Source organism: Phalacrocorax carbo, chromosome 4, assembly GCF_963921805.1.
Source record: "Phalacrocorax carbo chromosome 4, bPhaCar2.1, whole genome shotgun sequence".
Lineage (NCBI taxonomy): Eukaryota > Metazoa > Chordata > Aves > Suliformes > Phalacrocoracidae > Phalacrocorax > Phalacrocorax carbo.
The window spans coordinates 56014297-56032578 of record NC_087516.1 but is presented as its reverse complement, the minus strand read 5'-3'; the positions used below and the strand labels follow the sequence as shown (position 1 = coordinate 56032578).

Genomic DNA, 18282 nt, shown 5'->3' with positions numbered 1-18282 from the left:
GCTGTACCATGGCTTCTGAACAAATTTCATGCCACATCCAACCTTCCCCTACCCCCAAATTCCAACTTTTCAAATATACTCTTTAGCTATCCCTATTGCAGTCTACATGAGGATTATAAATTGCCTCTGTCTTTGCTTGGTAATTGCTACATGTTTCAAGTCAAAAAAGTATGTGACAGATTTGGGGTATTAAAAATAGCAGAAAACAAACTTATGAAAGATTTACGTGTTTTCTAAGGCAACCCATAGGATGAATCTCACAGCCAAAATTTAGTTGGTTTTACAAAAGCAAAATGCCTGCTAGCTTTACAAATTCCAGTTCTTCCTCAAGTTTGCTAAAGCAATGCTAGATGAAGAACTGAAACTGCATACAAAAAAGGTCCTCATTTATCCCTAGATCACACAACTATAAGAGGCTGAGAAATACTGGCAAATCATGTTAGGCAGATGACAAGGAATGGAAAGGTAATTAAGCACACATGGTTAACTTGCCATGTGAATGAAAAGACAGGATGTTCCAGTGTCAAAGATGAAAATAAAGAGGATTACAGGGAAGGACACTTAGGCTATGTTCAGCAGATCATTTAAGTGCAAGAGTCATCCCATGCAATATGGTAGGACCACTCCCCAGCACAATGCGAGATGAAGGCAGAGGTGGTCCCACTAGGTTCTGTGAGGTATAATTGGAAAGGTGCTCATGTATAAGTGACTTCCTCATAATTCAAAAGCTTAAAGTCAAACACATGTGTGAATGCTCTGCAGGAATGTGGATGAAAGTAGAGCCATACAGAAAAAAAACAAAAGTAACCTTCTGCAATGTGGAAAAATCAGGAAAAAAAGACTTATGCACACCATATTCTTCCTGCAATCCACCAGAAGTTTATCACAGATATTCATGAAAGTTAATCCTCTCCAAGTATGGGTATTTGCAAATGCTGTATGAACTCAGCTGAGAGCGCAGCAGAGTGTGATTGTAAGGCAGCCTCTAACTGCACAAATTGCTCTATAAATGACCTGAGAAAGGCTGAGAGAAACATGGAGGCAGAAAACATCCACCATACTGGGCTTCATTCAGTGAGCCTGTTTACCTCAGCATGAACATGGGATTTATTAATTTTTACTGTAAGTCCTTTCTAAGATATGATTTCAAAACAAATCCCCTTTTCTACTCTGCTGAAAAGTTTTCCTTTACTGATGGTGAGAGAGGGCTTAGGAATGGGAAGATTTCTAAAAATCACAGAAAATGATTACATACATACTCAAACATATAAACATCTAACTTAAATCTTTCTTTCGTTTTTTATCATGTATAAATTCCAGACCAAAGTAAACATATTCATTATTGAACATGCTTTAAATAATGTTTCTCTCTATGCTGAATCATCTATCTTTTGCAAATACATTGACAGTTACCTTTGTCTTTCTCAAAAGCATTCTTAGTCCCAGTTTCTCCTGCATGGTTGAGTTCTGTCAAAACCAGTAGCTTTCTGTGAGTTGGCCTATTTTGCCCATGCCTCCAAATTGTTTCGATTACTTTACTTATAGTGAACAATTTTTCTTGCAAATAAGCATCAACTTGACAGTTCCTTTAAAAGCTATGAAGGGCAGTTTTTCTGAATATTTGGAGTTGGTGTTTATGTCATCTTAGCAACCGATGGTGCTGCAATTTTCATTCACGTCTATTTCTCTCCCATAAGAGCAACCCCTGGAACCCCCTTGCATCTATTGCTTTATGCATTACTATATACGTGTAGGCAAAGATTGATCTGATTGCAAAGGTGCACACCCACCTATTCTTATATTATCAGCTATGTTTTTGTACACAAAAATTTACCACTCTAATTGTAGCCTAATGGAGTAATCATAAAAGCATCTAAACACAATATGAGAGTCTTATCATGTGTAGTCATATTGGATCTGGTAGCAAAAACCAAAAATCTTGCCTTCAAATAACCCCAAAACAGCAAAAAGCCATTTACTATTAATTTATCAATAATGTTTGAGAAATAATTTGCATGAAACTGTGGGTGTTTCTTCATATATATACTTTCATATGATTTTAACTGTATATTCTGAGGCAATCTAAGGCTATGACAAGGTAGTTCCTAACTGGTCTGTGGCTTGGAAGAAAGATTTGACTTAAAGTCTGCAATCAGTACTTTGGTTAGGATGCATATATTTAAAGGCTTTTTGGGACTAAATTTATCTTTTACCAGAATTTATCAATTCATGTTATTATTTTTACTGCAATCAAAGCTATGATTTTCAGCTGCAGCAGTAGCACTAATGACCATTCTGCTGAGCTTTAGACACATAGTAAGACTGTCCCAAAGAGTTTCTAAACTATTAGGCACACTGATTAGTTTGGAAATAACTACCTGCCTGAGGTCATTTAGGTGCTGAGCAGAACTGTTGATGGAGCCTAGGCCTGTTATTTCCAGTTTCTACATTCTTCATACTTTCATCCTGCCTCTTCTCCAGGGAAAAGTAAACTGAAGTCTGTCTGGCCCTCTGTGTGCACCAGCAGTTCTCAGTTATTAAAGCCTAATGCTTTATTAAAGAGTCCATCTATCCACTTCAGAGTTACTAAAGTTCTACCACAATAAGAACACTTTGGCATTTTTGTTCCATTTCTATGTGGTATCAGCACACACATATCACATCTGTTTCAGTGAAGCCCAAAATCTGAGACATGCTGTTACAACAACAGAGACAGGTTATCCTCCCGCTACTGACTCAAATTACCGCTGAAGACAAAAGGACTGATAGCAGAGGCATCCTGGGTTGTGAGCAGACCTCCAAAATGTGTTTGCTTGATAAAATAGTCCTGCAACTTCCCTGTTATTCCAAACGGGCTAGCTACAGCTGCCTAGTGGCTCTATTATCTCTAAACTACTATTCAAGCCTCTTATAACTGGCCTGCACAAACTGCACACTGGACACATTGGACACAGAAGTGGCATGTGGCTACATTTTGTATTATATAGATATGAAAGAACACAGGTAGAGGGGATCATTTTAGAATCAAGTCATACTTCAGTGAAGCACACGCGGCAGGCAGGCCAAAGGCTCAGATTTCAGGCTGAATAGGGATTCAAGTTTTTACAGATATCACCCTCAAGGAACTACTAGTGAGGAGCCAAACTCTCCCCTCTTGGCCATGTTTGAAGCTATTATCTTGATGAAGAATATTCTTTATGGTCAAAGTAAAAAAATTACATGTCTGGAAGGTCATGAAGTTTAACATAACTGAGAAGTCCTTTAACAACTGCATTGGGAGAGCCTAGGGGGAGAGACGCTGGTAGCTGGCATTCTCAGCCTTTGCCTGACTCAAAGTACAGCATACATATCATTAATAGTATCCACACATTTACTGACACAAGACAATATACTCCATGTTATAGCATCCTTTAAATCATTCTGGTAACAGCAGCTAGCTTGAACTGTAACAGCTCATTCACCAAATAGCGTATCAGTCTGAGTATGACAGCAGAGCTCCAATACCTGCACAGGGTATCAATGCCTGGGTGAAATTTACGATGCTGTTCTTAATCTGTACAGCTCTAAATTACATGGGACTTTTCTGTCTAAGAGACCACATCTCTCCATGCCATGCTGCCACAACTGCTGTCAGCAGAAAGACTCATGCCAGACACATTTGGTAATTTGGTATTAAAGAAGGGGGGGGGGGGGGGGATGTGATTACCAAGACTGACTGACTCACTAGGAGACACGCTGCTTTGCTGCTTTGCAATTTACTCCCGCTTTTGGTTTGAAATAGCTAAAATCTATTGACCCTTAAAGCAGGCTAAAACGTGTGCTCCTTTCTGAGGAACACAATCAAGAGTAATGTTTTTAGACACATCTGAAAGCCATGCTTGCTTTCTAACTCCTGATTATTTTCCTTTTACTAGGGTTATGAATAGGAAAGTAATCTGAGGTCATTATCTTTTAAGGCACTGTCCTTTTATCAAACACCTAGACCCCAAAATAGGCGTGTTTTACTAAAATAGGATTTCAGATGGCATTATAGGAAAGAATAGCATAGCAAAGGTACTGAGCAACCTGATCTAGTTGAAGATGTCCCTGCTCACTGCAGGGGAGTTGGACTAGACGACCTCTAAAGATCCCTTGCAACCTAAGCCATTCTATGATTCTACTCTGATAGCTCTTCTTTATCTGCAGAAGGGATGCCATCTATTTTGTTACAAAGTGCTGGCTTTTCTCCAGATTAGTTTGGTAAAGGATACAGGTAACATGGTATGCACATATATGTTAGTTTGCTGAGACCTCTGAGCAGGACCAAAAGATGTCTCCTGTTAAAACTTATAGGCAGACAGCTACCAAACTTCAAAATCATCTTTTTGTGCTCTGCTCCCCCATTCCTAATTGGTTCCATTAGTAAGTGCTAGGATTCAAGCCTTAATGGCAAATGTTAAAAAAGACGAAGCTATTTGACAGGAGAACAGCCTTTTTTGAAGCTGAATATCACCTAATGGGTATCTAAATCTGAGGTTATCTCTATTTTGCAGGTAAAATAATGAATGCCAGTTCCACAATAAGGCATTCACATTTTATCTGTATGGTTATGCGGCTGTGTACCCAGATCCTAGTAAGACTCCTTAACTTTTCCAACCTTAGTTGCTCTTTGGGGAGCAGAAAATTTCCTGAGGAACCACAAGCGAATTTCTCAAAATGCAGCTTTCTAGCCATAAAAATAAGTCTGCTTTTCTTACATAGAAACCCAAAATAAACACATAACAACATTTGTGAGTGGCTGGAGAGCTGACTTGTTCACTTATCACCTACAGGAATGAGTCCTCATACATTCATATCATGGTGATTAGCATTCCACAACAGGATCTTTTCCATCACTCACTAGCAAATCAATTGTTTTCACATCTGATTGTAGCTCATATTTCCCCAAAGGATCTCAGTGATCATATTGTTTTTCCATTTTCCTGTGTACTGTCTGACCTTTTCCCTCAAGGCCTTGCACAATTCACTTTAGTCAATCACTTCTTATTGATTGTTAGTGCTTGCTCATTCCCCATCTACCTTTGCTTTATTGGATATAGTTTGTTTCAGTTTGTTTTCGTTTGTTTTTTTTTTCTTTCTCCCTATGTCCTGTCATCCACTTGCTGCTCTTTCCACCCTTGTTGCTTTAGATTTCTCATTTAGCTTTATACTTCTGATCTGTTCAACCTTCATTCCAGTTCAAGTCTACATTCCATCTTCTCTCAGCTTATCCTTTCTTTTGTACAATATCTGTACACTCAAACTTCAGCTTTTGGCATGCCAGTTTCCACTTAAGACCTTACAGGAAGTGCTGTTCTTTTGTGAAGTTATAGGGCTCTAGCGAAAATACTTTCTTGTTTTATAATTTCTCCTGACACTTCTGTTTTGCGTCCTACATACAGTTAGCACTGTGTACACTTCCTTCTTATTAGGAAGGAGCAAAGAGAAGAGAGAGTCCTTGGAAACGTATTTTTCACAACTTGTCCAAAGTCAAATCCTGTCTGGTTACCTGAAGGTTCACCTACTTTCTACAGGCACAAATACTGGGTCATTTGCATCTGGTCTCTTACCTTTCCTGGCTTTATAAAGATTGATATGCTGAATCTTGGAAACTGACATAATTTCACTTCTTGGTCTACTTTTCCCTCCAAAGCTCTGCAGTGGTATCAGATAACTGCTCCCTGTTGCACCACCACAGAAGAAATGTTGACCCATGTATTTCCTTACACTCATTTGGGATCAGTCTTAACCTCACATAAGGGACACAATTTTTGGGAATCCCTCTTTTCTAATTGTCCCTTTCACTCATCACAGCAATTGAGAACCTCTTTAGTCCTCTTAGCAATAACTAGACATCATTAGCCAGCAGAGGCGACATACAATCAGTGCTATCAAGATGACTGCCAAAAGGTGACTAAGAACTGTGGTCCAGGCAACTTCAGCAAAGATTTCAAGTGAAATTTTTGCTTTTAATCCAAGCCTTTCCTGGCTAGAAAATCTTCAATTCACTTTATTACAACATCAACCATTCAGCTGATGGTAAACTTTGATTTAAAGGTGCTCTTCAAGTCCCCATGTAAAAGCAGAAAAGGATTAATATAAAAAAAGTCAAGGTTTAAAGTGGGAGTAGCTTGGCGGAACACCTCCCCAGTCCTTTCTTTTCTTGGGATTCTCTGTTTTCTCTGACCATTATTCCCTCTTTTACTGTCTCGTTTTTTGGACATCATGATCATGAATGAGAGGAACAGTGATGCCAGCTTATTAAGCACCTGGATGATGAGCCAGTAATGACAAAAAGTCGCCTTTATACAAACAAACTTCTTCAATGCACTGACCCATGGCACGTTCAACACAGGACCAAGAGACACCCTTAGAAACCTTGACAGTAGCTCTGTAGGGGTAAAAAAAGTGTTGTTTTACTGTAGTTTTCTGCTTGAGATCACACCAGTACACCTGAGATGCTAAGAGAGTCACAAACAGTCCCTGTCAGAAAGAAAGGGAGGACTAATAGGAGAAGATTTAGTAGAGAGAAATGGTTGGTGCTAAATACTCCCTTCCACACTACACATATTTCAAAGGGGCATATTTCCAACTAGTTCTGGTCTGGACCTGTAGAATGCACACCTTTTAGTGTATGAAGTGCACCCAGTGAGCTCCCAGAGTGCACTTTGCCTTTTAGTTTTATCAGAAAGGGATCCAATTCACATACTCCAAGTTTGTTCTGGATTGTGAACCAAAGAATAGTAAGCAGGAATGACTGGAGTATTTAAAAGCACACAGGTTGATGCTCGTGTCTTGTAATTAACTGAAGAATCTAAAATTCTAAACTCCATACATCACTGACATGTATATTGAAATTGTGCCAGCGAGGAAGAGACAGTGCCCTTGCAGCATCCTTCTGCCTTTACACCTTGCCAGCAAAACAGACCACAGAGCCAGTAACCTGAGAGTAACCAGCAGTACAGAACTGGTATGCCAGGAATTCCAAAATAACTTACTTGTCGTTTCCATCAGACAGCATGCTGGTGCTGTTAAGCTAATCACTTCACAACAGTATCAACCCCAAAATAGAATCATAAAGGTTGGAAAAGACCTCTAAGGATCATCAAGTCCAACAGTCAACCCAACACCACCATGCCTCCTAAACCATGCCCTGAAGTGCCACGTCTACATGTTTTTTGAACACCTCCAGGGATGGTGACTCTACCACCTCTCTGGGCAGCCTGTTCCAATGCCTGACCACTCTTCCAGTAAAGAATTTTTTCCTAATATCCAATCTAAACCTCCCCTGATGTTGTTTACGTAAGAACTGGGGATAGGAAACATGTTACGTAGCTTGTTACTAAAAGCAAGTGGAGATTTTTGCAGTCTGTTTTCCTTACTAAGACTCTATGGGCTTTCACAAATATAAATAAACCAGAATGGTAAATGTCAACAGGTGCTGAAGTTGTGATGCAGGGCTTCTCCCAACCACTGGCTGCCAATGCATGATGCTGCAAATGTAATGTGAGTAGGACAGATTTATCTGAAATTTCAAATAAATTCTCTCTTTACTGCAAGCAAAACTCCTCATGCTGGGAACAGAAAAGAAAGATCTCCATGTCTTTTTTTTTTTTTTTTTTTTAATACTCTGAAATCAAAGGAAACGTCCCTGCTGAATCTCCTCCCCTTTTCACACTCCTCACAAGATTGTGTGGGTATAGATGTGTGGGTGGATGTTTGAAAACAAGGCATGTTCCTCTACACAGCTGTATGTTATGGTAAGGTTGTTTTATCGCCTTTCATGTCTGACAAGATGCAAGAAAACAAATTTAATTTTCTGAAGAGTACTGGCTTTATTTGAGTAAATGCAAGGGGAATTCAACTCACCATCTGCAAGAACTGCTTCATAGATGTAAGACAAAGAGTCTCCAGGATTTTCATTTTGTGGCTTACCTAGGGAAAAAGAGTAATTCTTTAATGGTATCTACTTGGAAATATCTTTAACTGGTCATCAACTCTGATGACAGTGATCATTGCCCTCCTACTTGACTGTTTCACAGTGTTTAATTTGCTCTAAGGAAGATCTTAGCATCTGATATCAAGCTGGGGGAAAAAAATTGGCTAACTAAAACAGAGTTAAGAAAACAAATGGACAAAGAACCTAAAACCTCAGAAATAAGGAAATACCATGCCACCAATTTCCACTTTCTTTTATTAGACGAAATTCTGTATGTTATTTTAAATGCAAGGTACAGCTATTGTAAAGCTACCGTTTTGCAGATAGGAATAAAAATACAAAGGCTAGTGGAGAGGAACAAGCCTAGACAGATCTTCAGATGGAACTGTATTTATCCTTTTTCAGTAAACATCCCTGTGACTGATCTTTTCAATTTACTATAGCAGGTAAGGAATGTGGGCTTGAGGAAGAAAAGTCTCCCTGAATGTCAATACAGCAAACAATGGGTGAGGAGCTGGGCAAAAGGAAAGAGAATAGAACCAGGTACAGGGAAGTGAGAAATGGAAAAAGGATGCAGGCTTGGGGTTTGGAAGACAAGACAACTGTGCAGGGCTGCGTTTGATAATACAATCAATCAAGCTACAGAGCTCCCAGTATTGCGTCAAAAAAGCAATGGCCACATGAAGTAAAGTACTGGTAAAATATTAAGAAACTTGTCAGTTCAGATATGTTGAAATTATTTTGATGGCTTAATAGCTACCAGGAGACTTTCTGCTGTATTATGCAATAGCTGTCTATGCCACTCTATGCTGGATCAAGTTACCACCTCTTTTTCCACATCTGAGGTAACATTGACTTAAAAGATACAAGGCCTGCTTGAACTCCATATTGTGAGAGCTAGCTAACTCAACAAACATGCTGTTGTACAGCATCTGTGGGATCCTGATCACGATCCCATGTATACTGCAGAGTGCTCCAGAAGTGAATAACCAATATTCAAGGGGCCAAGACTGAAAAGTAAGAGTCACTGGGTAAAGACTCCAAGGCTAGGATGAGGAGCCTGGGAAAGCAATAGTTTTATAATGACTTTATTAAGGTCACATAAAATCAAACACTCAAAAGCATTCTTTCTCCTTTGTAGTATATTGTCGACTATTTCTTTTAAATTGATCTGTACTGTGGACAGTGCACAAGTTAGACCTACTCGGGCATTGTGGTTTTGTACTTAAAGAAGGTGGTGTTTACTGTATTCTGATTCAGTTATTCTTGTAATAACCAAAGTCCAGGGAATGAGGAGAGGATTCCAGTGAGAGATAGGACAGTGATATTAGTTGATTACTGGTGTAGAGAATTCAGGTAATTTCAGGTTCCCACCCTGAAATTTTCAGGCAAAAAGCTAGAAGGCTTTTAAAACATGCTTTTCAGAAGTACTCATGAGTTTCGTATTGCACTTTCCATGAAAGACCTTACAGCTGACCTGCAGACATTTCAGCAGTCACAGATGCATCTGAAATTTAAGGGAGTTTGAATATGGATGTAAAAAATACTGTATATTTGTAAGTGTTATGAAAAGTAATGTCGTAAAGTGGTATCAGAAGTGGAAGAAATGCTTCCCCCTAATATTGCTAAACACTAGTATGTAAAATGATGATAAAATAATGTTTGGAGAGCACTCAATACAGAAAGGAGTTCTACAGAAATGCACATTAGGAAATTAATAAATCTGTTTTCTCAACAGGATTTGAATGGCATTCAGTACATAAATAATGCAATCACAAACTCAAACACAAAACAAAGTATTAAATAACCGCTAATTAACTGAACACTATTTACCCTGTGTACTAATGAGGGCAGGTTCTTGGTGGGGGGTGTGGGGAGTGGGAAAGAATGCGCTCACATAATTAAAGGCAATAAATGCTATGAACAATGTCCTAACTAATGTTTAATAGGCTACTTTGTACCTATAGCTTTTTGACTTTTGAACACCTAACTTTGTAACTGTAATAGCATTTTCTGGACCAAGTTCTGTCCTCACAGCCATTTAAGTAAGTACAAAGAGACCCTACCGAAAGCAAAATCTGATTCTATATTTTAAAAAAGTTCTTATTTTGCTATCCTAATTCTGATTTTTTTTTTCAGAATGAACTTAAATAGGTGCTACGCTAAATTTTTTCAGGGATAGGTGTTACAATTTTTTTAATCTGGAAAACAACATGACCCTTATTTTATCCTATTTCCAAGACGCTGACACTACCTTAACAGAAATACATCATGGTGAAATTACAAATAGCGATTTTGTTATAACAACACTTGTGTGCCAAAAAATATACAAAGAACGTATTTACAGACGATGTCTCTCAACACCTTCCAATAACAACTTTTCAGTAATTGTGATTGGTAACCACAGTGCAAAACCTGAAAAGAGTCGATAATACATTATATGAAGGACATTTAAGACTACAGATTCAGACAGACATTTCACAGTGCCAGCTGCAAAATACCTGATGGAAATCTTAAAATTAAATTATTTGTAAGCTTTAGAAATAGCCTCACAGCTGCAGCTAAATACTGACTGATGGCTGTAGTACCATAAACAATACATAAATTTGGATGGTGTCCACTTGCAACCTTGAAAGAGCATAATAATAAATCCATTAATTCATTTTAAAAATAAAAAATTATAACCTAAATAAACAACAGTAAAACCACAGTACATTAAATTAGCGCACACTGTTGTAGTAATGTTTATGTTCTAGTCATTTGACTTTTATTATTAATAAAACTTTTTATGAGCTTGTCCTAAATGCTGTTAAAGAACATTCACTTTAAGATGTCAGTGCATTCACTTTTCCAGGTATAAGCAGTTTTCATCCAATTAGTGTCAAAAATAAGAGGAAAAAACATCACATGCATGATGCATACTTCAGAATCCAAGTGTACAGGTCACCATGACTGGCTAGACAGATCGAAATATGAACTGCTAAGAAACCTGATTATATAACACACAAAAATCTTCTCTGGATCTTGCAGAAATAGCAGATGAAAGAACAAAGAACTCAGTTTAAGCAACAGGGGATGACAGTCTCCACACCCTGTCTATGGTTGCCACCTCCAGGCTGCCACTTCAGTTTCCCTTCTGGTTTGAAACAGCCAGGATCACGTGCCAGATGAAACAAGTTACTGACACTAACCACCATTTTTTGTTGACAGTCATCCCTGGTACAAACCCCCATCACTGCACTGGCATCCCAGCAATCATTCTGTGCAGAGATGGAGAAATGCATCTCAGGAAGATCTTAGCAGCAGGCCCTGCAGAGCAGTTCAAAGACTCATTGGCAGGGGAAAAAGGAAACAAGGATGATACTGTAGCACACTTCAGCCAACAAAATGCCCCTTCTGCTCACAACAAATTAATACAGATTATTGTCATTTTAATAAAAAAGTTTAATTGGCATTTGGGGTGCTCCTCAAAAAGCAGACGACCTCTAAGCACCAACAGTTTTATGCACTGTGTGAATGTAACTACATTGGGGAAGGAGGAAAGGGAGGTACAAGCATGTGGTCTCATCTACTGCAACCCCTCCCAGCAGTGAACAAGGCCAGAACCACCTACCTACTTCCCTCTATTTACTCAATCTTGTGTGTCCATGTGAGCAATCTTTACAACCAAGCTTCAGCACACGTACACAAAACCAAGCTGTATTCAGTATTCACAAAAAAAAAAACAACCCCAAATTTCAGTCATTTTCTTTCCTCTTCAACTTTGGTTCTTGTTAGCACTTAGCTTCATTTCTTCGTAGACTCCAAGTCAATGTCAAAATCTAGGTGAAACTCTTGCCCATTGAAGACAATGGTAAAGTTCCCACTTTAAATTAAGTGTTCTAGCTCATCAGCACAAGTCTTGCTGACAGCCTAAGAAAATCCATCTTTGTTGGTTACTCATACTTGAGTACCAACATGAAGAGGATTTTACTGGAGAACAAGCAAAGCAGTAGATTGAAAATGTGAAGTATTGCTTCAGTATTCAACACTATACCCAATTCCTGGCAGAATAAAATCTGTGCCACTGTACTAGAAAAGAAACAGCAGACAGATACCATAAAGACTTATGGTAAAAGTTTAGTGATTCCTTTTCAGTGACCTGCACAATGGAAATGAGCTTCATATGTGAAACAGGCTGAAGATTTGTGTATGTTAAACCCTACTTTAAGCTCCCAGCCTGTTTGTCTTACATTTACTTATTGGAGACAAATACCTAATGCTAGTGTCTCATTACTCCAGATCTATACCTTACTAGTAGATGTAAAAGTAGTTTTCTTAACATTCATGATCTTGGTGATTAAAATTGTGTGCAGGTACACTGAATACTTCTTAGGTAACAAACAGAAATTAATGGCATATTGCTGTCTCAAGTAGAAGTTACATATTCATTCTGAGAATCTCTCCTGGGCTGTCAAAGACCGTGGATACAGTTTTCTAGCTGAGTTATGTTACTTTATGTACCTCTTCTCACTTTTCAATACAAAAGCAGATAATGAATAGATACATGTATGTTGAGTGGTTCTCAACTATCAAATTTTATAGAAGTAGATTCTCTTCATATTTTGGGGGTGGGAGGTGGGAAGATTATACCAGTGCTTAGAGAAAAGGCTGGGAGTAGAAGTGACAAGAGTTGCTTTGCTGAGCTGTAAACAATGAAATCTAATAAAACAGCATGCAGACTAATTGATTCTTACAACTCCTGAGCTGTACTGAGAAGTCCTACTAAAATGTGTCATAATAGTGTCTGCACACTTTAGAAAGTGTCGCAGAATTTTTTTTTGTATTTGATAAGACCTGTTCTCTTTTTGCATTATCAATACTGAGGCACAAATAACTACAGGAGGAATTCAGGACATTTCAAGATCTAAGTAACTACCTCCAGCTGCAAATATCTATTTATACCTACAAATCTCCTGCTAGCCTGAATTTGAAGTGTTTCATGACTAAACAAAAACCCTAGCTATGTCTAGGCTAAAAGTCTCCAGGGTACTAAATTAATACACTGAAAGTATATCAATTTAATATAAAAAGGTGTACACAGTTCAGCAGACCAAGGAGAAGCTGTAGAAAGAAAAACGGAAAGGAAGACAGACAGATGCAAACAAAATGTGTCTCCTGATTCTACTTCAGCAATATTAAGGAAAGCTGTTAAAGAAAAGTCAGAATTCTAGAGTCACACTAGGCCATCTTAGATGTTAACATAGAAAAACAAAATTTCTCTTTCTTGGCTATTTCTCTTTTTTTATGGCAATGGGCCCTTACACAAAATTCAAAACCAACTCCATATCTGAATGTAGCAGTTTCAAACAGTGCTTTTCCTCCTAAAGGAATCTTTTGACAGCAATAAAAATATTTGCATTCCTCTTCATGTATAAGGTGAGTATAATAAAATCTGTCACCATCCAGGAAACACATGTTAGAAAAGGTCAGTTTCCATGCCTCAGTTCTCCCTTTACTCCTGAGAACTTATCTTGCCTAGGAACTTTGCAGAGTATGGAGAAAGCTGTAAAGGAAGGGTAGTCAGGCCACACCTGGAGTACTGTGTACAGTTCCGGTCCCCGCTGTACAAAAAGGATGCGGACAGGCTGGAAGCGGTCCAGAGAAGGGTCACCAAGATGATCAAAGGACTGGGGAGCTGCCATACAAGGATAGGCTGGGAGAACTGGGTTTGTTCAGCCTCAAGAAAAGGAGGCTCAGAGGGGATCTCATCACCGTGTACCAGTACTTAAGGGGTAACTACAAAGAAGATGGAGACTCCCTTTTTACACGGAGTCACATGGAGAGGACAAGGGGGAATGGACACAAGTTGCTCTTGGGGAGATTCCAGTTGGACACGAGAGGGAAGTTTTTCACAGTGAGGACAGTCACCCATTGGAATAATCTCCCCAGGGAAGTGGTTGACTCGGCCACATTGGACACCTTCAAGAGTTGTCTGGACAGGGTGCTGGGTCATCTTGTTTAGACTGTGCTCTTCCTAGAAAGGTTGGACTGGATGATCCCTGAGGTCCCTTCCAACCTGGGATTTTGTGATTACCAGCACCTAAGCAAAACCATTATTAACACTCTCCAGGATTGTGAGGTAACAACCTGATTTAGCATCTGTCTTCAGTTGTTCTAACTACCCACAAGCCAATCCTGAGCCCTAGCATCAACTAGACCTAGGATCTCGATGGCCTGCTCTACTAAGGGATTAACAGAATGTAGTTGCGGTGATGCACAACAGTGTGGTGCCATGTAATTACTGTAATTAAAGCATATCAGTAAATTTTTAGATTCTGGTACATTGACAGCTCTTGTTAGTACTGGGGAGACAAAAAGGTACAAATGCATGGAGGAACAAGTTACCAGCAATGAACCATTTAGGAAAAAAACAGGAACAGTAAAGCATGAAGAACATACACAAAAGTGTTTTCATTACAATTTCCAAAAGCAGAAATATAAGGGATAAGGAATTAGAACTGACAAAAATGAAAAGCAACAGATGACGGTGATCCATATGAAGAGAGATGGGAAATCTTGTGAGTGTATAGTCCTGAAGACAGACATAAAAATATTGCTCCAAAGAAAAAACAATCCAAGTATACTTAATAACCCCTTAGCAAGCCATTATAAATACAAGGGAAAAGATTTTTCCCAGATGCGTAATCTATCAAAATTCCTGCCATAGATATCACAAAGGCTAAGAGCTTAATAAGTTTCTACAGAAGAGTATCATAAATACAGACGCTGCAAACGGTCACCATTACCTTTAAGCAAAGGTAAATAACAAGACATACACATCTTCACTCCTCAGAGCCTAAATTAACAACCAGATGACAGCAAACCTCGCACTTGGAATACTTTCACTGTACAGAGAGCAGTGCAGAGGTCTCCTAGCAAGCACTGATCTGAGCTGGCCTGCCTGATGGCCAGGGCACACCAGTACAGAAAAAAAACAGGGCCAGTGCAGTTGCCAGTTATGTGTATGGAGGAGGGCTTACACCCTGAAGCACCAGGTAGCAATGCTACTCCCAGTCCTGGATTTAGTTCAGTCAATTGAATTGTCTGATCCCAGCCACAGTCTATGCACCCCTGGTAAATATGTACACACAGAGACTGAGGCCTTCAACAACTATTTGTTAATTCAGATTCATACGCGTCTCTGAAGTTGCTGATATTGACCACTGCCAAAGAAAAGACCATTTGAGCACCTATTAGCCACCTGACATTACAATGCAAGTAAAACTCCAAGGGCAGATGCAATAAATATTTTTGTGAATGCACAGGCCTAAGCAAAGAACCGTCATCTGCCTTCTAGGAAACTGTTTATCTTTGCAGGAAAGTTTGCAATTTCCTGTGCATGATTCAACTGACTGTCTCTGGGCCCAGTTCCTTCCTATATATACACACACATAGTATAGACCCACTGTTTTCATTCCACTAAAAAGCTGCCAAGGAACTTCAGTCTGAAGCTACATATCACACACAGTCAGAAATTGCAAACATTACCTCCTGAAACCAAACCAGGCAACTGTAATTAGCCCCAAAACTTAAAGTCTAAAAGACACTCAGAAAAAGATATACTGAGGAAAAGGTTAACAAATACTGAACAGCAAGAAATATTAGAACAGAAGATGGTCGGGAAGAAGGAGTTTAAAACTTAGTTTTGAAAGTACTGATCTGATATATCTGGGCTGGGTGTAGACACATTCTCGGCAGGTTTGAAAGCCTTAAAGTATGCTTAAGCTTATCAAGCACAAGACTGCAGGGACATCCAGCTAGGTCACTCTGACTCAGCTGGGGTCTCTCTAACCCTGTGTTCAAAAGGATATTCTTGGTTGTTCATCTGCATCCAAATCCAGGTTAATTTCTGAATAAAACTCCTGAACTGCAGGATGTCTTTCTCAAGCACAAGCTCCCACGCCAGTAAAACGGCACCTTACAGGTAACAAAAACAGAAGCACTATGTTGTGCTTAGTAGATGAAATCATGACAAAATAACAAGAGCTGAGAGGAGGCAGGAGACTTAGAGACTACGAAAAAGCAGTAATAAATATGATCTCAAAGGAAAACACGCAGCCACCTACCTGAAACCTGTGCACAGCTTACATCACCCTTCCAAAGTGGCCCATGCATCTATCTTTTTAAAGTTGGTTCTTGGTTTCATTTGTGCAACCTGGCAAAGTTAAGCTTTGGGTTGAAGTAAACCACATGCAGAGACTTTGCCATTTCGGTACCTCTCACCCTCAGAAGAGAGGTTTTTCTTACATTCCAGAAGTGCTGATTTTTACATTAATGCTTCTTTGTAGTTTCCATGGATGTGCAAACTGGAGTTTTAGTCCTTCCAGTACAGACTTATTACTTGGGTTGGTAAAGGGGGAGGGAACTTCTGCTCTTATATCTTCCACATTTCAAACAGGAAATAATGCCATCCATGAAACCAGGTCTTACTCAGTAACTATTTTTCACACTGTCAGATTTATCTAAAGGAATATGTGCACTGTCACATTAAGGCATTTTGAAACAAATGAAACATAAACCCGTAGTTTTGTACAGTTTCTGAGATTTGTAAACTCAGGAAACAGAAACAAGCCTATGTCAGCAATTCAAACTTGCCATGAAGTAGTGATAGTTCACAGGTGGCAGAGGCAGCTTTCAGACTTTCCAAAGCTGCTTCCCTGTGAAAATGAAGCTGGACTAAAACAGTTTCATCACACTTCAATGAGAAATGCATGATCAAACCAAAACCCTTGGCCCAAGCTGAAGGGAGATAATTTCTCCAGAAAATCTGAATTATCACTTTTTCTCTCCTCCAAATGATATTAATACAGCTAATAAAACTCTTAATAATCATAAAAAGTTTTCATTTTTAGATTACCTGGTTGAATAATTCCAGTAACAACAGATAGATATTCCTCAGGTTCTTGATCAGTGGAAATCTCTTTGCTGCCTCCATCTAAGGATAGTATCTCATAAAGAATCTCTGAATTCTGTACCCCACAAAGTAGAATCACCACATTATCCAGAGGTTTTAGAACTTGCTTCAGAAAATAACTTCTCTTTCGATTCAGGCAGTTAAGAAGTCCACACGAGAGTATCAGGAGTTTACATTTATAAGAGGGTAAAGAGCACAGCTCCTCATGCTTGAAAGACGAAGTCACTATATCGTAGAGTAAGATTCCTCCTTCATTCACTATGTGTCCAAAAAGAGATTTTAAATACAGAGCCCACTCTTCTGCTTCTTGTTCATATATCACAAGAATATCCTTCATATTTTCTAGAGAGAAGAAAACATTTTTTTTAAATTTCAAATGTTCTTTGAATCAATTATAAATATCAGAAGACAAGAAGACAGATCATTAATGGACCGTCCCCACCTCCCATGTGTACACCGCACCCCCCACCCCCCAAAAAAATAAAACAACAAACTGGAGCTGCTGCAGAAACAGGACAGGTCATCACCTTGAAATGACAACCATCTGCTTATTTCTAGACCAAGGCAGAAAGATCATCCACAGAAATGTTGGCAAAATAGCTCAGAATATTTTATGTTGATAAGAGCTTCAACTAGTATTTCAGAATAATACTGAAATTGCAGTGTAGAAAGCAGAGTGCATTCACACATTCTGCTCACTCCTAGATTCTTGACAAATACGTGATACTATTAAAAATGCAACAGTTAGCTTTCAATGGCAGAAGTACAGAATATATACTTGAACACCGGACATGATCTGACTTCATTAGAAACAGGATTGGTGTTTAGGGTATTTTGGCAGCATGGTATTAGGATAGTCATTAGTGATCTTTCTTTACTGTCTTTATGCTAACAAAATTACTTACGAACCTGACAAATATAAATCTACACACTTTTTTAGTCCTGCTTTCCCTTTAAGATGTAAACCATGATGCTAGAAAGACGACTAATATTCTTCCACAGTGTTACTAGGGTGACAGTATGAAACAGGCAACAGGCACAAGCTGAAACACAGGAGGCTCCCTCTGAGCAACAGGAAATGTTTTGGTTTGTTTATTTTTTAGTGACCACTGGCACAGGCTGACCAGGGAAGTTGTGGAATCTCTCTCCAAGGAGCTATGCAAAAGGTGCCTGGACATGGTCCTGGCTCTAGGTGGCTCTACTTGAGCAGGGCAGCTGTACAAGATGGCCTCCAGATGTCCCTTTCAACGTCCACCATTTTGTGATTCTGTGAAACCATAAAAACCTGTGATTTGCTGACCAATAAAATATACATTAAATGCCAGGGTAGCTTAATACCCCTGGAGTAGTTCACAATCATGGCCCTGTG

The 18282-nt window shown here is 39.0% G+C and overlaps 1 protein-coding gene across 2 annotated transcripts in view; it reads right to left on the bottom strand.

Moving 5' to 3' along the window:
• The window catches only part of BANK1 (B cell scaffold protein with ankyrin repeats 1), a 154170-nt gene that overhangs the window by 115513 nt on the left and 20375 nt on the right, over positions 1-18282 (bottom strand). For both annotated transcript variants that reach the window (XM_064450025.1, XM_064450026.1), the window contains exons 2-3: positions 16857-17255; positions 7888-7953 (exon numbers count right to left, since the gene is read on the bottom strand). In XM_064450025.1, coding sequence (XP_064306095.1) covers positions 7888-7953; positions 16857-17250 — 460 coding nt within the window. In that variant the 5' untranslated portion in view covers positions 17251-17255. The remainder of the gene's footprint in view (positions 1-7887; positions 7954-16856; positions 17256-18282) is intronic.